Raw genomic sequence first — 21,367 nt, forward strand, 5'->3', positions numbered from 1 at the left:
TTTCGTCGAATCCCGGTGCCTTCTTTGAACGGAGATTGCAGATAATTTTCTGCAAGCTATTTGGAGAGACTAGGTAGTTCTTCAGGAAGTTTGGTGGTGCAGATTATTTGAGATTGTTGGCCACACTGAATATTTGAATTGAGGACTCTGCGAAGAGTTTGGCCTTCTGTTATCGCGAAATTGTTCAAACCGTCCGACTTGAGGAGGAGAATGGCCTTGCGGCCTTTCCCTGTTAGGTTTTTTGAGAGTCTACAGATGTTCGCGGAGGCTTTGAGCCTTTGATTGAGGAGGAATTTGTTCCACTTCTCATCTCTCGAGGTCTTCATGGATTCACGGTCTTGTCTGTCGGATTTTAAGATAATATCCTGGAATTTTTTCCAGTCCGCTTTCAGTATGACTGCACGGCGGTCGTAGTCTAGTTCGCTGAGAACTTCTATGTTTGCGGGGTTTGGGATGTTTTGGGTAACAAAGAGTTCTATGATTGTTGGCCGATGTTGCTGGTAGTGGAAGTGGATCGGCTCTGATGGGGTGACAAGACCTGGGCCCGAGCTAAGGCTCAGTTCCAGGATGTGGCCGCCGGCACTATTATATGAAAGATTACCCCAAAGGGGATGGCGGGTGTTAAAATCGAGTGCCTCGAGCTCGACCTGATTATAGTCGTTAGGACATTTCCGATAAATGGAAGTGATAACGACCGGCCTGTCGGAAAGGGAGATGATAGAAGTAGTTTCTATTGTATTATATTGCGCTGAAGGTATTGAGTAGTGCTGAATGTCCTTTTTAAGCAGGATTGCGGTGCCTCCACTGCTGCCGGAAGTGCTATTGTTCCTGTAGACTCTGTAGTTACGAATTGTGAAACTTTTAGAGGATTTCAGGAATGTTTACTGATAGTAGATAACTGAATGATTGAATGAATTAAAGAATCCTTCAATAACATCCTAAATAAACATCCTAAATAAACATCCAGAACATCTGCGATAATATTTCTGGACATTTTGTAAGCCGTTATTCTAAGATCTAAAATTCTGAGCTGGAAATGCTGGACTATGCTTTTTCACGAACTTCTAAACCGATTTTGACTGCGGCCGAATAAGAGAGTTGGTCTGTCTCTGGTTTGATTTTAATTTAGATTTTAACTCTATATACATCTTAGAGACTCGAAGGTTTATCGGACTTTAGCGACAGACGCCACTTCTTCTCTATTCATCTATTTCCGGTTAGTTCATCTATATCCAGTACTTAAATGTGTCTGCATTCATCTATTTAATATTAGTACGTTGGTACTTTATTACTTTATTCTTAATCCATGTATCTCTATAATACGAACTAAACTATATCGTGTAGAATGCTTATCATATCTGCTAGCAAATATCGCTGTCTTTATCGAAGACTAGCTTCTAATAAATACATTTGTGGGCTCAAGTTATTTAGTGTGAGCTGATTTGATCTAGATTATTACGTCTGTGTCATCTTTTGCCATGGTCAAAATATGAGAGTACAAAACCCAAAAAACATTTATAGAGAAGCGAACGCCTGTAGGTATATGTTATACATGTAAGCAAGAATATTTTACTACTATTAAAGACTATTTTGACACTAATCAGTAGCATGACACGTGACACGTCGCGACTGACAACGCTTTCATTAAAGAAAATCAACGACGAATAATTAACAGATAAAATCTCGACGTTACATTTTCTTCAGAAGGTCTAATGTCTGTTTTTCCATTCGAATCTCGTTTTATTACGGCCGCCGATGTCACGACCCTCATCCTACCGTCTCAGCTTTAAAGCTAAACACCGACAAGGCAGTCAGCGATTCTAATTAATGATTTTCAGTCAGTCTGACACCAGAATGTGTTATTTTCAAGATGACGTTAATTTGGCTGGTTATTGCGCTTGAACATGTCAAGAAAATCTGAAAACAGCAAAGCTGGAAGTGAGGGCGATGGGGACTCGGTCTTTTCCTCTTATCCGGATTCGCCTCGAAAAACATCAGGTGAACAATTTTATTACATTCTATTTTTAATACTTTATTAGATGACATTTTTCTAACGTTAATGACATTTGAATAAGACATTATTATTAAATAAAGCAATAAATATAGGCTCTGAATTTTTATCTTCAATGCTGTACCGCGAAGTAATATCACCATGAACATTCTTAGTATCTCATGTAATAATTTCGATAATTTTTTACAAATACTGTTTTGCGAGTCTGTTTCAAACAATATTGTATAATGTTACAGAAGGTTTGATACGTTTTGATATATCGCCCTTTTTCTTTAATCAAACTCTTTTTATCATGGCATAAAGCGGCGGAAACTTGTTAGATCTATCATCATAAAAACGATAGTGTCAGTTTAATCTCATTCCGATACTTACAAAGCTTATATCAAAACACTTCACTCATTATCATTTAGTATGTGGTTTACAGCTTTAGTATGTGGTTGCAAGTATTCTGATCATTTTTGTTTCACAATTCTTGCAACGCAAGATGATGATATTGCGTCTGTTACTCGTGCTGGTTTTTTTTTGCCCCAATATGTCGTTTGATTTGTAACAGTTTTATTCGATTTTAGTACCTTAATAGATGTACTGTTTGAGTATCGATGTCGATGACTCTTCTAGACTCACCCATTACATTTTACAGTTGAGATTATCCTATTAGATTCACTTATCAATACTTCTGCTTGGTAATTATTGAAGCCGCGATTCTTAAGTGATTCTAAATGAATCTTTAAGACCTTTCATTTAGACCCTTGCCTGTAATATATATGCATCTCAAAACAGTACAAATCCTGTAATTCGTTGTCCTCGAACTTTCTCATCTTAATAAACACTATTATTTGTCATTAACATCAAAATTAACAATTTTAAATCGTTGAAATCTAAACCGACAGTTAGGAAATGATGGAGAAGGATTACCATATGTTTATGAGAGCCTTTGACGAGCTTTGACAGCAGCTTTCTTCAAATCAAACAACAAAAGTAACGAATGTCGAAAATACAATTTTGAGCGTGTTAAGTTAGCATATACCGATAACTCTTTAATGAAAATGGAAAATGTTATTTTATGTAGAGAAATGCCAATATTATCGAATTTAACTGTTAGGTTAGGTTGTTACAACAGTTATTTACATCGATATTTCATATTTTCTTTCATAAATATCAATAGTCTTTTAAACGAAAGTTTCTTCTACAAGTATTTAACACCAATTGAAAAGGACTATCATCAAAAAACAAATGAATTACTAGTAGCACTCTGAGTTACTTCTTTTCTTAAAACAAATCGACAAAATGATTGTTTGTGATCATAAGACAGTTTAGACAATTTTTACTTGCAATAAAATTCCTTGTGAATAGTGGTTATATTTCTAGTTTGACATCATCAAATTAACACTTTTAAATCGTTGAAATCTAAACCGACAGTTAGAAAATGATGGAGAAGGATTACCATATGTTTATGAGAGCCTTTGACGAGCTTTGACAGCAGCTTTCTTCAAATCAAACAACAAAAGTAATGAATGTCGAAAATACAATTTTGAGCGTGTTAAGTTAGCATATACCGAATAACTCTTTAATGAAAATGGAAAATGTTATTTTATGTAGAGAAATGCCAATATTATCGAATTTAACTGTTAGGTTAGGTTGTTACAACAGTTATTTACATCGATATTTCATATTTTCTTTCATAAATATCAATAGTCTTTTAAACGAAAGTTTCTTCTACAAGTATTTAACACCAATTGAAAAGGACTATCATCAAAAAACAAATGAATTACTAGTAGCACTCTGAGTTACTTCTTTTCTTAAAACAAATCGACAAAATGATTGTTTGTGATCATAAGACAGTTTAGACAATTTTTAATTGCAATAAAATTCCTTGTGAATAGTGGTTATATTTCTAGTTTGACATCGTTACATTCTAAACTACGATATTTGTACTTCAATTTTCATGTGGTATAGGCTGTTGAGTGATTATCAAGCTTCGTTGTTTGTAAACTCAAATAATCAAGCTTCAAAATTTGGGCAACTTCAGTTCGACTTTGATGCTCATACTTCTCGAATAGCAAAGCTTCTATTCACATTCCTCTAGATTTAGATTAAGGGATGGATTGAATACACCTTTGGGTGAAAATTAACAATTATTTAAAACTAATTAATTAAATGTGGTCAATTACTATTTCGTATCTTTCTGGTAGCATTTGAATTTTGAAGAACTGATATTAAAATTATTAGTATAATAATAGTATATAATAAATTAATAATATAATAGTAAATAATATATTCGATGGAAACATATTTATAATTAATAGTTAGATATATACTTAGTTTATAATTAACCTTACGTAATACCTAGTATCTTTCCTACTATATAATTCACTTCATAATTTTCACTATTGTAATTATATTTCGGTGAAGTTATGACCAGGTCTATCTCGTTTATTCATGTTTCCAATTAATCATTTAACTAGTCCCACATTGTTCTCTAAAATGTAAAAAAATTAACTCCGCTGGTTAGGGCAATTCCAACACCCATGACGTAGTCATTTTATCATTTGATTTTAAACAATATTTTTTAATAAAATACACATGGCATATCCTGATTTTTCTCCTATCGTTTAAATAATACATATTTATAGTCTCTTCAAAGTTTTTTTAGTGATGGGTCATGGATATTTGTCACGTTTAAACATTGCAATGTTGCCGCATCAACTTTGAGTTTTAGTTCAGTTTGGCTTTGACATTGGAAAAAATTCTAATCCAAATAAAATAATTGAACAAAAATGTTATCAAATATAATTTTACTTTAACATTATAGTATGCAATATACATTATAGCATTCCTCTTAACACTATTGCATAAAATAATTTTGCATATGTCTGACAAACGGCCGACGGCCGGTTGTCAGACTTTACGCAAAATTATTCAAAATAGTAGTTATTACTACTACAGATTAAAAACCGTCAAACGTTATTTTAGCGCTTTGATTATTTATCTCTCTGTAATATATGATATCATTTTGTCTGAAAGTGCCGAAAACAATAGATAGTCAGGGTCACAAATTGATTGCGGCTTTAATAAAATCTTTCAAAAAGGAACGAGCTAATGGAGCCATCCTTTTGCCTATAATTTCCGTTAGAGAGGTAATTATTGATGATATTAAATAATACAAGTCCCTACAATTTTATTGAAAATGCTTTTTAGCGGTTTGCTGCCGGGCTAAATATTACTGTGAGCACTGTGAATAACATCGCTTACAAAATGAAGAATAATAAGTTAGGTTCACCCAAGAAAACCCGTCTACATACAAAGTGGGTGACGAATCTTGACCATCTTAATATTGGCTCTATTCGAAACCAAATATACGAAATGTATAAGAACAATAAGTATACAAACTATTTTATCGATCTAAACATAATTTAATAAAAATTTTTTAGAAAAAATTGTCTGTCTGGAATGTATACATAAAAAAGTTAGAGACATGCAGCTTTTTGATGGATGTAAGACATCCTTTCATACATTCTTTCGGGGCATAGGGTTTAAATGGTTTAAAGATAACCCTCAGAGGGGTTTAATGGAACCTTCAGATATTGCCTTCATTTCTAAAAGGAATTCAAATTCTAAAGGCACAAAATAAGACCAAAGAAGATAAACTATTTGATTTCGTGTATCTTGATGAAACTTGAATATTTTAAAATTGTTCATTGTGGCACTCATGGCAAGACAGTAACAAAAAAAGTGGAAAGACAGCAAAAATTGGTGGAAAAAGGTAAAAGTTACAATAGCATTCGATTAGGTTTTGTTGGTCATTATATTTATTAATAACTAATTGCAGATATATTGCTGGTCGAGAAGGATATTCCATCAAGAACTGTTTGGATATGTGGAAGAAAAACTATTTGGATGTCTTAGACAGATTAAAAATTAACAGTTTAGTAATTGAATTGGACAGTGAGTCGGAAAATGAAGGTGACTGAAGGAAACTTTCAGGATATGTGATAATGCTGTGCAATGCTGGAAATTCCTGAGACAGAGTGGAACAACTAGAGGTATGCACATAATTAATTGAATATAACTATAGAAAATGGTATTGTAGGGTGTTAAAGATTTGTGTGCACATACATGATTGTAATTGTTCAAAATTAAACATGAGCATTAGGTTGGAACGTATAAGGAGAGAATGAATGGATACTAATTCTTTTGTAGATATGGTAACTGAATTAGACAGAATTCAGTGATTGATTTTATGAAGAATGGTGTGCATAGATAGTAGCAGAATAAATAAAATATACAGTGATATCACTTGACAAGTAAACAGACCATCGAAGGAAACAAGAACTAAACGTGAAAAGGTAAATATGCTCTCGAATGAAAGTAAAATACGTTTCTCGGATATACAATTGTTAATTACGTGGATTAGGCCTCCAGGGGGGTACCACTACATAAAAAAACGCGCCTTGAAACTACCTCACGGGTGGCGTGGAAAAGAGTTAAATGTAAACAAAACAAATCTAATCTACAAACTATTATACCAGAATTCTTAAGTGTAGTTTTAACTCATTCGATAATATATGTATTAGATGTACTATAATGTTAAAATAAATTATATTTGATTACGTTTTTGTTCAGTTATTTTATTTAGATTAGAATTTTCTTGTATGTCAAGGCCAAACTGAACTAAAACTCAGAGTTGTTGCGGCAACATTGCGACTCTTTGACGTCACAAACTTCGATGACCCATATTCAAAAAACTTTGAATAGAGTATATATTAATTTTGAGAAAATTTTGTTTTAATAAGCCGACCGATTTTTGTTTTGGGATATGAAAACTAGATAGTGTTAGCAGAAAAAATACGACATTTGACATTATTTCAAACATTTATATATTGAAATTATTATATTAAAACATATATATGAGTTATTCTTTGTGGAAATGGAGCCGCGTTTATAAACCAGAATTACCCTACTTTTTACAATCGTCGATGTTTAGTTATGATGTTCAGCTCAGGTGCTGTAGCTCCAAAATAAGATCCAACATTCTATTTAAGTACCCTGCTTTTTCTTGGCTCTTTGAATCATTCTATACCTGGAGGATAGTATTTGGTATAGATTTGATCTTATGGTTTTTGTTTTCTTGTTTTTTTTTCAAAATAACATTGTGGACTAGCTGAACGCTCAACTTTATTGAGCTGAATATCGGAGAAAATGAGTGTTTAGTCAAAGCTGACTGGATAGTATGTCCGTCTCTTACACATTTTCATTGTTATTATTGTTATGTTATTTCATCCGTCTACTTATTACCTTCCCAGTTTCTTCCGCGAACAAACTATACTTTATAAATAGCTGTTGAGTAGATCCGTGTTAGCTTTCTGTTTAAGAGTACCTAAGAGTACCACATACTTCTGTGTGGTAAATTTGTCATTAAGAATGATAGAAAGGATAAACAGTTAACCCATAAAGTTAGAAGTCTTTAATAGGAGGCTAGGAGAGATGATACATCCGACATGCGTAATTGACACTTCTAACAACCAAAAATATATTCTGTCCATACTTTAAATAAAAATAGTAATAACTAAACATCGGAAATTTAATAATAATAAGGGCGAGTGAATATAAGACTTCTTGTGGCCATAGATCAATTTATAATAATTTTTTTCTTACATTTAGTAAAAATAAATATGATAAAGTTTTATTTAAAAATATTTTATTGCGAAGAAAAATATATAGAGGTGAAACAAATATCGTTAAATATCATGTGTTCTATCATCACTAAACCATCAATCTGCAGCATGTTCCTTGAATACCATTGTTGACTACCTTAGTTGGACTAATTATCGTCTTATATTCCTATATTCTTATGCGTATAATATAAACTATAGTAATTGCATGAAGTGATTTCAACTGTGGTTGGATAATTGTTATATTATTTTTTTAGAATCAACGCGATAAACATTTTTAGTTTTTAAACATTTCTTATAAAAATCGTAATGATTTTCCAGTAAAATACACGAAACGCATAAAATAATATGTAACTGAATGGTAACAGAACAAAAGTAATATTTGATATACAATTAGTGACACGTGTGAAGTCACGTCAGGTTTGAAAATGCACGCGACGAATTAGACCCCAACAAACATGAAAACAAGTTAGAGGGTGTCCCAAAAAAAACTTCATGAAATAAACACGTGTGTGTAAAGTGATAATTTTATTAAATGAGATAAATTCAGCAAAACAACAATGAATTTAACCTTTAGCAAATACATACACATATAATATACGACGTACTTAGTTGGTTTCGAAGTGTCCACCTCCTGTGGTGATCGGTTTAAACACAGGTTTAAACGTGATTGCAAATTTTCGGCAAAGGGCCGTAGGTCTTTTGTTTTTTTTCCTTTTGAGGGAAGGTTTGGTACTCATCCAATATGCTGCTGTTGGCGCCGCAGGACTTCCAACATTCTTCACGAAATATCGCTGTTCGCTCCTTCTATGATCTTGTTGCATATGTTTTATGGTGCTGTTTGCTGTATCTTTCATCTAAAAGGTCGACTTCTTTGCAGAAGTCTGTGAGGGATTCGTTTATTCGACAGACATATTCAAATCATTGTAATCTGAGTCTCATCTTAAATATATGAGTTTATTTCTAACCCAATCGTGGAGAGAAATCTGTCAAATTTGAGGATTTAACTTTGAAAGAACTCCATTTTATAAATGTCAGGCTGTAAGTCTCAGTGACGTACAGAATGATTGGTAAAATAAGCGTGCGATAGAGGCGGATTTTATCTTTATCTCTCTGTACTATTTCTAACTAGTTTCCTTTAAAATTCACAATAGCAGAAGAACTATCAATTGTTGATATTTTGGCTATAATGGCCATATGGCTCTGCGATCTATATCATGAAGATTGCTAGAAGCCTTAATGTCTATATCACCGAATAAAGCACTATCGTTAACGAACATCAGATCTGTCAAGAAGCCTGTAACTTCATATTCAACGCCAGGTCTGTTTTTAAAAACTTTTCGCATTATTGTTGAAAAACTATGTCGAAAAAGAGTGGAGAGAGGACATCGTCTTGATGAACTCTGGCTGAGACTTCAAATGGATTTGAAAATTCATTTCGCATTTGTACACCTAATGGAATCATTGTAAGAAAACATTTAATAACTTTCGGATGGCATACATATTCGGCTTCTAAAGCTGTCAAATATGGGGTCCACTATATACAATCGAAAGCAGAACGAAAATCAATACCTGAACTTCATATCTACTTTAATCTGTTTCTTCTAACTGAAACATTTTAAGCATGATAATAGATTTGGTGGTATTATATGGTAATACAACCAGAAAAAATAGGTACCGTGAATATACTCTAAGTATTTGTAATCTTTGAATAGGACGCTATTTTTTAACCGACTTCAAAAAAGGAGGAGGTTGTATTTTTGGCTGTATATAAATATTTTTTAATGTATGTTCGCCGATTTCTCCGTTAATTATGGATCGATTTTCAAAATTCTTCTTTTATTCGAAAGAATGAATCACGTTAGGATCAGATGAGTGGAAGGGGGGGATATCGAGGAAAAACCTCAAATTTCAAAGGCACGTACATATTTTTTATCTAAAATAGTCAGATATTTGGGTATATTGTTATTGCTGAACTGATGTGACGAAAAAGTGGAAGTAGTTCAGTATAAAAGCCAATCAGTTTGCTTTTTAAGCACTAACCATATCATGTGGGAAGTCGTAGAAACGCGGCACGCAACTGTTTCTATGTTGTAAAAACTAGAATGTTAAGCTCACAAGCGAAGGTCGTGGGTTTAATTCCCAATAGAGCAGCAATTTTCTCTTTTCTAGTTTTGTTGAAACATTTGTCAAATCACCTAGACGTGGCGAGCCTCAGTGCCTGAAACATTCCTTATTTTCAATCATTATTTCCTTATTCCTATATTTCCTCATGCGAGCTGTACTTTTGCTTGGGATATTCATTGTAGTAGTTAATAAAATAACTGAGTAATTTACTAGGTGAATATTTAAGTTTGATTATTTTTTACATTTTAGTGAGTTCCTTATTTATTTTTTGAAGTCGGTTAAATTTTTTTTATTATGAAACGAACGATAAGAGTTGAATATTCCCTTCACCACATTCATCTGATACGGCACCAAGTCTTTCGGAAAGAAAAAATAAATTCATGTTGCATGTGGTATACCAGTGCTTGATAAACCTAACGAACGATTTCCTGCTAGATATTAATTTTTTTTTTGTTTTCCAAAACCTGCTATTCTATAAAAACAGGCCATACTCACTTTTCTGAGCTTTGATTAAACTTCGTGTTTAAAAAAAATCTTTCATAAGCTCTTGTATTTGTCAAATAAGTTAATTTTATTGATCAAAATATTTTCACATTACACTAACTTTGTTCTTTAAATATATTAAACTATTTAATGTTTATATCTTGTTGGATTCACTCTCTAAATTATAATTACTGTTATAGATTTGGTGTAAAAGCTATTAAACCAAAAGACAATACGTGCTTCAAAGTGCTTTTATTAAAGGCCTGATTGAGCATGAATACCGATTTTGTATGCAATTTTAAATGATAGTAATCCTAAAATGATATACTCATATTTTCTTTAAAAATGATCTTACAGAATTACAGATATGTAGCTTTAATAAAATCTTTCAAAGTCCATGCTCCACTGTAAAAAATGCTAGCTAGACATTTTGAAAGCTTCTTTAGCAATACACTTTGTATTGATGCTACAAAATTATATTAATGAATGCACCAAAAATAAATATCTGCAAGTCCAGTAAAATTTCCATCATTTATACAATTACATTAATTCTAATATATAACCGTAATAAGTAAGCTAATGTTTTATAAGGATAGTATAAGTATTTAATATGTTTTTAGGTTTGATCTCCGGAGGTCCATTTGGAGACCATTCCCTTGAAAGTAAAACTGTCAATCAGCTTGGTATGAACACTGATGCTTCATCTTCGGTCAGTGATGATCAAGAAATATATGATTTAAAAATGGAATATCTAGAAAGGCTTCAATTGATACGGGAGAAATTAGCCAACATGGACATAGCAGATTACGATGCATACTACAAAAATCCATACTGGTGTAACACTGGATGCCAAATTACCGAAATAACTGATGACCACGTTGATATAACTCCGGAGAACGATCCTGAAGAAGAACCAAACAGCGAAGAGTTGACTGTGGGTAATTCTAACGAAGAGAAATGCCCGGAGTCTGTGGATAAAGCAAAACCTATTTTAAAAACTATTTTTCAATATGGAGATCAATTTAATTTAGACAGCTCATCAACGGAATTGCTTGATTTAAATTACAATCCTCCGAAGAAAAAGAGATGTTTTCGAGAAGTGACTCCAAAAATTCACACGGCCTCTTCTGATGGAGGTATCTCTCTAAGTCTTCACGCACGAACTAATTTACATAGATGCAATTTAGACTTCAACAGCGCGGACAAAGAGTGTCCTAAATCAAAGGAAGATGAGAATACTAAAGAAGAAAATCGACAAAATAATCCAACGAAGCAAAATGCAACAGTGGTCCAAGAAAATAATTTGAATGATGTTATTGAAGATAACACTATCTTGAAAGATAAATCCACTCCAGACTCGTGCCAGGTGATTTTACATAAAGGTAATACTACATAGCAATGATTTAATACGTTTTCGCTCTAATTTACTTTTGTTGTGTAAAGTTCTTTAGAACTTTAGTTCAATATATTGTGTTTTAACTTTTCAGTATTTTAAAACAGTTTCTTTTTTGCTTTTTATGCCTTTAAGCAATCTTCACAGGTTGCTGTTCATTCGAGTGACAATAATCTTAATTGCTCTTAGTCATCTGGGTATGTTCAAGTTTTTTTTAACCGACTTCAAAAAAGGAGGATGTTCGATTGTATATATTTTTAATGTATGTTCGCCGATTTCTCCGTCGATTATGTACAGATTTTCAAAATTCTTTTTTTATTAGAAAGAGTGCCCTTCCGAGGTGATCCTATTGGAACTAAGTTAGGATCTGTTAGGGGAAAGGGGGGAAACCGAGGGAAAACCCCAAATTTCAAAGGCACGTACAATGTTTTTACAGATTTTTTATCTAAAATATTTTGATATATGTCTATAATATTATTGTTGAACGGATGTAACGAAAAATCGGAAATAGTTCAGTGTGAAAGCCATTCAGTTTGCTTTTTATGCACTAACCATATCATATGAGAAGTTGTAGAAACATAATAGGCAACTGTTTCTATGGTGTAATACTTAGAACGTTAAGTTCACGCGCGGAGATCGCGGGTTCGATTCCCAACAGAGCAGCAACTTCTTTCTAGTTTGGTTCCAATCGTTCTCAAATCACCTAGACTAGGTAGCGGGCCCCAGTGTCTGAAACATACCTTATTTTCATTGTTTCTTTATTGCTGTTTTTCCTTATACGGGCTAGTAAATGTCTAACACTAAGAAGAGATAAATAAAATGTTTTTACAAAAAAAATTGAATGGACTTCAAGAACTAAATAAAAAACTCGCTAAAACGTAAAAAATAAAAGTAGCGTTTTAAAATAAAATAAATACTTAATAATCGTAATAACTAAATAAAAATCAGTTTGAAGTCGGTGCCCAACTTTTTTTTGTCTTAAAAGTCTAAGTTTGATTATTTTTTACATTTTAGTAAGTTCCTTATTTATTCTTTGAGATCGGTTCATTTTCTTTGTAAAAATATTTTATATAAAATTGTAAACGCACCACCTTTCGATATATTTAAGTTGGCAAGAGCACTATTATTAGCACTAAATTTATGGTTTTATGATTTTATTCAAAACTATTTGGTGCATTTTTTATATTTTCTGAAATATCTATTTAGTTATTAGTATCATCCATGTTTATTCGATTTTAAACTTTAAAATCAGAATTATTATTAATTTGAAAAACACATGACACATATATTACAACTAGTTTTCACTCTAGTAAATGTTCTTTCGTATTGTTCTTTAAACTTAAAAATAATTTAATATAAGTGCTTCCACTCAACAGTTTTCTTATATGGACCTTCAATTATAACTTTAAAATTGTTAATATATTTTATATTAAATATGTTCTAAATTAACGTAAAATATTGGTACAGGGTCTTTTGTAGTCCTGTGTAGTATGTTGACTACTTGTCTGACCTCGTGTTCCTTTTCAGTAAGCAATTAGTTTGGTGTGTTCTGAAAAGTGAATGCCATGTAGTGTATTCTATGACTTTTTTACCGATATGTAGTGCTATATATTACTGGAAATTTCTGAAATTTTTCAAGAGATTTCTCTAATGCACTTGTAAGGTTTTTACATCGTTGGGCAATTTTGATTACTTGACCTGATCTGGTATATATTATATATATATATATATATATATATATATATATATATATATATATATATATATCAAGGTATGGAGTGTATATTTTCTTATGGTCCTTCTAAAGAGAGTTTTATCTTTTTGTCAGTTGTCTTCTTCTTCATGTTTGTCCTCGATTGAATTCATTGGTGTATATTTTCCAGATGTTTCATCATCCTATTCATTTGTCTTACTGGTGGTATATTGTTCATCGCGCATTTCTTAAGGAATTGATGGAGTTGATATAGTTATTTGGCTTGCAAACGGGGTTTTACGCAAGGTTTCTTGTACTATGTGGTCCAATTTAGATTCTAATTTTATTTGTATTTCATTCATCATTTCACTGACGTTAAGGCGAAAGAGTTAGTCTACACGTTATTTATCCACTCACTACAAGCCAATACTAGAAGAACTAATAATAATGATAATTTTTTAAAAATATATCACGTTGGTACTATCACTAAACACGATCCCGATGCATGTCAGAGGTCAAACGCTAAGTTGTGTAGCAATAATTTGGATTCTTGTTCAAGTAATCATCACTTTTTTTAGGCTTTATACAAAGTTCTGCTCTTTTCTTGTTAACATACTCTTTCTAATTGAGTTTAGCATAGATTGTCATGAGAAAGTATTTTGTTGTGTTCGCATACGGAATTACACTAGTAGAAACATTTTTTAAAAACATTTTGCATAGTACAATGTACTTGATCAATTGACGAGTGTTGCTTTCTAAATCCAAATTGATGGGCCGAGATCAGTGGTTTTTAATGTTATTGTGCTTTTTTCTTCAATAATTCGTTTAAAGCATTTTAACAAGAGTTAGGATATAATTGGTAGCGGGAATATTGGTCTATAAGATATTTTATCGTTCAGCTATTTACCTGCTTTCGGGATCTTAATAATTTTCATAATTTTCAACTGCATAAGAGCATATTGCGGTGGCGGTGTAACGTTAAACAGTTATTAAAATTGTATTGTACGCTTGGCTAGTTATTAGATTGTAGCCTAGCGATCTTTTGATTCTCTTGAGAATTATTTGAATCCCGTTAACAATTTCTTTTAGACTTATTGTGCTTATAACTCTATCTTCCCATCTGTAAGGTATGAGTTTCTAAAGTATTATATCCGTACACAGTGTATGGTTGGAAAGCATTTTCTAAATGTCGTCTTCTCCCTATCTCCTTTTGCAACTGTCCATTTTCTTTGCAAATTGTATTTGTATATTGATTGATTTAATTTCTTAATCGCCTTTCAATGATAATAATTAGCATCTTGATAATATTCTAAGTCCTTTAATCATTCTGAAAATATGTTCTATTTGAGTTGTTGACCCAGTATATTTAGTACAGTTTTATCAGCTGATGCTCAGCCTTGTCAGTATTTTTTCTTACTTTACGCTGTTTTGGTGTGTGTTAATTTTTTTTTGGTATTAGGGTTCATACTACCGCTTGTAAATTACTAATATCTATATTTCAGCCTTATCTATTAATTATGCTGTTGCGTCTCAAGCTAATATACTCAAAGTATGATTTTGTGCTATCGACGAGCATTTTTTAGAGGACTTTAATGACGGATAACTGAATATGTTTGATATGCTATTTGGTGTTTATTAGGTGTTTTCAATACCCATTAACAGGTCAGTTGATAAGTCCCCGGCCTACTATAGTAAAACAAATTTTTTTTGGAAAAATCATTTTTTTTAATTCGACATAATTCCCTTTAAAGTTGATATACTGATTATAGCGACCCTCCAACTTTTCGATACCATTTTTGTAGTACGATTAATCCTTTGCTTCAAAATAGGCCATAGTTTCGACGAAAATTTCTTCCCAGCGAGCACTATTTTAAGATCTGAGAACAGGAAATAGTCGATGAGGGCCAGATCTGGAGAATACGGTGGAAGAGGAAGCAATTCGAAGCCCAATTCATGGATTTTTGTCATCGTTTTCACTGACTTGTGACACGGTGCATTGTCTTGGTGAAGCAGCACTTTCTTATCCTTTAAATGCGGCCGTTTTTCGTTTGGGCGTCCACTGAGTTCACCGTCTTCGGTGCTTATTTGTCCACGCCTAAACTTAGCATACCAATCCCTGGTGGTTGATTTTCCTGGCGCAGTGTCCGGAAGCTCGGCATCAAAACAAGTTTTTGCTTCAACTGTATTTTTTCCCTTCAAAAAGCAATATTTTATCAACACGCGAAATTCCTTTTTATACATTTTGTTTCACAATAACAAAAGTTGACGGCTGTCAAATTTATACACGCATCTTTTGAGGGTTAGGGCTAACTAAAAAACATATGGATTTAATTCTAGTAGCGCCATTTATGTGTCATGCCGGGGACGTTTCAATTGACCTGTTACATATGTTATTTAATTTGAATAAATCAAAGGCTCTTAGGAACTTTTGGTGATATTGCTCTGTCATAGCCCAATTATCGCTTTTGGCTTCAATTAAAAATTGTAACTGTGATGTTGATCACAAAAAACGACCTAGATAAACAAAAAATTGAAAATAAATATTATTGGACTAAAGCACAGCTCAAACTCTCAGAGATATTTAAGATAGCTCTAAGATAGCTGTTGAAACTATTTCCAGGCATTTACATGGTTGGGAAATATACAAAAGATGCAAAAATGATTACCACAACAATTGACTGAAAATGCCATTTCGAACTGTCTCAATAATCCGGTTCGTTGCTTGGTAGGCAAAAAAGAACAGATTTCTATAACGTATTGTTACTGGTGATGAAAAGGGGATCTATTACGATAATATCAAATGCAAGAAGTCAAGCGGTCGAGTGTCCAGAGGAGCCATCCGCATCGACTCCGAAGTGGAATATTCATAACCCTAAACTATTCTTGTGTATATGGTGGGATTAGTAGTGTGTATTGTGTTACGAACCGCTAAAACTAAGTGAAATTGTTGCTTGAATCGGAAGTTCGGTCGCACTGAGTGTACTTACCAGTGCCATCTGAATAGCCCTTGGTTAGATCAATGTAGCATGTCATAGCTGGCACAGGGTTTTAAAATGTTTCGAAAATGTATCGATGATCGCTGCCAAATCGAAATACCTTCCCAACCCGGTGCTGCCATGTTGTCACAGAAATTACAAAAAATTTTAGAAAGTGATGGAAAATGAAAATTAATTATATCCATTTTTCTCAATAATCTTCTTTTCAAAGTGGAAAAATTATCAGCACATATTCTAGTACCAAATATAATTAACCAATATTTCATCAGAAGTTATGGTCTGACGTAAAAATAAATAATTTTGTAAATTGATTGTAGTATGTGCTAATTGTGAGAAATCGGTACACTTATCTTGGGAATCGTTGTTTTTTTATATCCAAATGAGTTGCTAAAATATTCTACTCCCGTTCAATTTCCCGTAATCTCACGCACTTTCACTCTCTTATCCATTAACATTGTATAGCCACTTTTTTTTAATTACTTTTTGAAGCTGTGACGTGAATTGGACGATCCGATTGATCTTTATCAAAACCATGGTCACGTTTAAATACAGTTCTCAGTTGTCTAATATTTTATGATCCCTATAGTCTTTGGTACTTTATCTATTAGCATTTGTTTTCTTTTCCCAAAACAACAATGACAGGTTGATATTAATTTTTCCAACGTTGTAAGATTGTAGAAGCTATAAGTAAACCACACAATGCAACATTTGTGTATGCAACTATCATGTAGTATATTCTTTTGTATTTAAATTCTAATTGTTTTAGTATGCTTAATTTTTAAATTGGTATATGGTTTTAAGCCTAAATATTCGGATATTTATTTATATAGTTAATGCAAATTTAATTTTATTTATATCAAGAATGTTCTCAGTTTAAAATACAAATATTTAAAACACTTACTCTAGTGTGTTGCCCTAGCTCTATTACTTATTTATTGGCTTTGTGGCTTTTATGACGATTATGGCTATTCATTATTTAAAAGTTTCTGAATCTGATTGACTCGACCTTGAATATAAATGTTCGTTTTAGAAATGTTGAATGCAATGGCTTATTGAAAATCGCTAATTTCTGCTTAATGCTTTATTCTGGGAGGGATTTTTTTAAGAAAGCTTCCTTTACGAGATTGGGAATGGATGTCACAAAACAAACAATGTATGTTTTTATAATTCTAGTATTGCATTGTATCTGTTGAAATTGCTGTAACAGTTCAATTGAAAAGTCCCCGACCTGACACATAGATGGCGCTACTAGAATTAAATCCATGCGTCTTTTAGTTAGCCCTAACCCTCAAAAGTTGTGTGTATAAATTTGACGGCGGTCGGATCATTAGTGAAGCAATTTTTGTTATTGTTATAAAAATGGATAAAAAGGAATTTCGCGTGTTAATAATTCGCCTAAAATATTGCTTTTTGAAGCGAAAAAATACAGTTGAAGCAAACACTTGGCTTGATGCCGAGTTTCCGGAATATTTGGGTATGAGAGCGCCCTGTGCAAAGTGGGTGCCGCGCGAGCTCGCTTTTGAGAAAAAACAACGACGAGTTGATATTCGGAGCAGTGCTTGAAGATGACCAAGCGTAATAAATCCGAGTTTTTGCGTCTATATGTGACAATGGATGAAATATGGCTCCATAATTTCATTATGAAGTCCAATCGACAGTCATCCGAGTGGACTGTACACGATGAACCCGCTCCAAAGCGTGGGAAAAAGCAACAGTCGGCTGACAATCTTATGGCGTCTGTATTTTGGGATGCACATGGAATAATTTTCATTGACTTGAAAAAGGAAGGGCCATCAACAGCGACTATTATATAGTGTTATTGGAGTGTTTGAAGGACGAAACCGGCGAAAACGGCTGCATTTGAAGAAAAAGAAAGTGCTGCTTCACCAAGACAAAGCATCGTGTCACAATTTAGTGAAAATGACGGCAAAATCCATGAAATGACCTTGGAATTGCTTCCTCATCCACCGTATTATCGAGATATGTCCGCCAGCGACTATTTCCTGTTCTCAGATCTCAGAAGAGTGCTCGCTGGGAAGAAATTTTCGTCGAAACTGAGGCCTATTTTGAAGCAAAGGACAAATTGTATTATAAAAATAGCATCGAAAAGTTGGAGGGTTGCTATAATCAGTGTATCACCCTTGAAGGGAATTATATAGTATTTTTCCCTTCAAAAAGCAATATTTTATCAACACCCAAAATTTTTTTAATCCATTTATTTCACAATGACAAATTTGCTGCACTCAAAATGCTATAATTTACAAACAAATGATCCGACTGCTGTCAAATGTATACACGCATCTTCTGAGGGCTAACTAAAAAACATATGGATTTAATTCTAGTGGCGCCATCTATGTGTCAGGCCGGGGACTTTTTAATTGAGCTGTTAAAATTCATTGTTTTGCCTTTCAAATGCTTAGATGGTTCTTTAACATTAAGAAGTGGCAATATTTTTTCATAAACCGACCGTTTTCGATAACCTTTTGGAGTTTCTAATCTATTAAAAAGTCATTCAATCTTTATTTTTTATTGTAGCATCCGCCACTAAAATACCTCTATTAATGAAAACCCACAGAAATTCAATTTTTTTTGGAAATGTGATGTGACTTAAATGGATTTTTTAAAAACTTGAACGAAGTTTAAAATGCTGGAAAATTTATACAAATTTGGCTAGATATTTCTAAACTGTAAAAAACTTCGCGGTAGGTTTTATCTATAAGAATATGAAGTACTTCTCAACTTTAAAAGAACTCATTTCTATATTATGTAACGAGTACAGTACTTCCTTTAATCGTCATTCTATGCTGATGTTGATATGTCTAACAAGTTTAAAAGCGTTGCTAAACAAAAGCGTGGCCAAGCAAGATAAATTGATGTTTTTATGTTATTTAGTGACAAATAGCCTGCCCAAAAATTCAATAAAAATACCAAAATGTAAATTTGTTAATTTAGTTAATTTTGTCCTTTGTACTGTGCGTTTGTACGAAATAATGTAAACTATTATTCATTTGATTATACTGCATTTTTCAAATCATCAAGAGTCCAAGTTTTATGATCGTTACAGCACTATTTTCGCAACGGTAAGCTTCAGTTACAAATGGTTTTACGATTGCAGCCCTTCCATGTATATTAGTTTTGTGGAACTCTTTTAGATAGAAACCGCTTCTGAGACTGAAGATACGTCATATTTATATAATACTGATTACAAATAAATCACAAAAATTAAAAAAAAAAATTAAATGTACTCTACGCCAAGCACACAAAAATGGTGTCATAAACAAAGTGAAACAAACAATCGCCTTATAAGACTTTGTGAGCACAGTTCAAACGAACCAATTAAAAGACTCGAAAAAATGGTCTCAACAATTCAACAATGGAGAACAATTCCCCTGCTTCACCTATTTAAGGGGCAATATAGGTGTAGGACGGCTTATTTCAGGTCATTTTTATGATTTTTTTTTAGATAATTAAGAATAAGCTAGTTTTATTAATATTTTGAGAAAATATTGTACATGTATTTAAGAGTTTATAAACAAGTTTTTTTAACCGTACAAGGAAGATATCGGCTGCCGTGTGTTGTGTTTCTTTATCCAGGTAGGCAATTTATGTAAATTCTGGAGGTCACAGACAGCAGCGTCGATTTTGTCGGATTACGCGTCCATTGTCAACTTCTTGGGAATAATCTTCTGCTACCAACAGTAATATTAAACTCGTTCAGAATGGTTAGAATACCGGAAGCTTCTTCATTAAATAAGCGTGCTATCAAATATGTCGAGACCTCAATGATTTTTATACCAGAATGCAAATGTTTTGGAGCCAGTCACCAAACTGTTGAATTGAAGCTTTCCTTTGCCTATTGAGTATGCCCACCTAAAAATCTGTCGAGTAAATCATCTTTCGATAAATCTTGATTTTCCTCATTCTCACTTTCATCTCTCTTTTCTTCTTCTTCTTTTTCTTCCTTTTCACTACAGTTATTTGACTGCCAATTTATATATCGATTTCCATGAAGTTAATTGATTATTATTAAAATTGCTTATTGTGTTTGAAAATATTGTTCTAGATCTTCTAGGTCTTCAGAATTCTTCTGTAACAATCGAAGAGCAATATTTCGAAAGTCCCGCATCGATATCAGAATCAAGTAGAAAGTCTTCAACGAAAAATAGAAAAATTTACCTGAGAAGCGCAAGAAACAAAATCAACCCGATGGAGAAGATTACCTTGTACGATGAAATTCGAACAACGGAGGCCATGAAGAGAACTAAACGAGAGAGCAGTTCGAGTACCAACGACAGTTTCTTCAGAGACGTCATGATAAAAACCGAAACTAATCGTGAACCACCGGACATAAGATCTATTGGCAGTTTTGACGTGGCACCGAAGAAATCCCCAAATAAAATATCTTCCCTCACCAGAATCTCCAACTTCTGTTCGGCGTTATTTCGTCGAAACTCAACCAGTCTAGAGGAAGAACCCCATCAAGTCGAGAATTGGTCAAATAAAACCAGTGATCCGAGACAGGCAAATGCAATTTTAAATTTGAGAAAAAATCAAGAGTGTGTCCACATCTACGAACCATCAGACACCACGGAAGATGACGTTCGTTCTGTATATACCGATTTCAATGAAGATGAATACTACAACTTCTTTTGTCCCGTTTGTTTTTGCTTTTAGATATTTATTAAACCTGTACCGTGTTTATTGTCGCTAAAATATTTTTATTAAGCATTAACAGCCTTTGTATATTTTTCGCATTAACGCAATAAATAATGTTTAATAGATTCAATACTTCTTTCTGACCCAGCCTTATACTGATGCACACCCTATTTTAAATATCATTCACCGGAACAAAAAGTCTGATATTAAAGGTCAAGGATGAAATTGAGAACCCTATTTTATGATTTCTTAGGTAACAACTAAAATATTTTTACGAAAAACTAATGCAAAATAGAAATAATTTTCAAATTATATAGCCTAATGTCTACAGAGTAG

The 21,367-nt window shown here is 32.9% G+C and overlaps 1 protein-coding gene across 1 annotated transcript; it reads left to right on the forward strand.

Annotated features, from left to right (window-relative positions):
• Positions 1 to 1,767: 1,767 nt before the first annotated feature.
• LOC143191270 (uncharacterized) lies at positions 1,768 to 21,128 on the forward strand. Its single transcript, XM_076396173.1, has 3 exons — positions 1,768 to 1,998; positions 10,914 to 11,675; positions 20,439 to 21,128. The coding sequence occupies exons 1-3, from the start codon at positions 1,905 to 1,907 to the stop codon at positions 21,047 to 21,049; spliced, it is 1,467 nt and encodes a 488-aa protein (XP_076252288.1). The 5' UTR covers positions 1,768 to 1,904; the 3' UTR covers positions 21,050 to 21,128.
• Positions 21,129 to 21,367: the final 239 nt, after the last annotated feature.

The sequence above is a fragment of the Rhynchophorus ferrugineus genome, unplaced genomic scaffold (genome assembly GCF_030347505.1).
Source record: "Rhynchophorus ferrugineus isolate W39M unplaced genomic scaffold, kcgeb_rfMv2 rfM2, whole genome shotgun sequence".
NCBI lineage: Eukaryota > Metazoa > Arthropoda > Insecta > Coleoptera > Curculionidae > Rhynchophorus > Rhynchophorus ferrugineus.

What these genes read in the sequence shown, in the direction of transcription:
- LOC143191270 (XM_076396173.1), top strand. Translation starts at nt 1,905, where the DNA reads ATGTCAAGAAAATCTGAAAACAGCAAAGCTGGAAGTGAGGGCGATGGG. An exon ending in TTCGCCTCGAAAAACATCAG is followed by an intron (nt 1,999 to 10,913) that starts GTGAACAATTTT and finishes ATATGTTTTTAG; the next exon opens with GTTTGATCTCCGGAGGTCCA. An exon ending in CCAGGTGATTTTACATAAAG is followed by an intron (nt 11,676 to 20,438) that starts GTAATACTACAT and finishes ATATTGTTCTAG; the next exon opens with ATCTTCTAGGTCTTCAGAAT.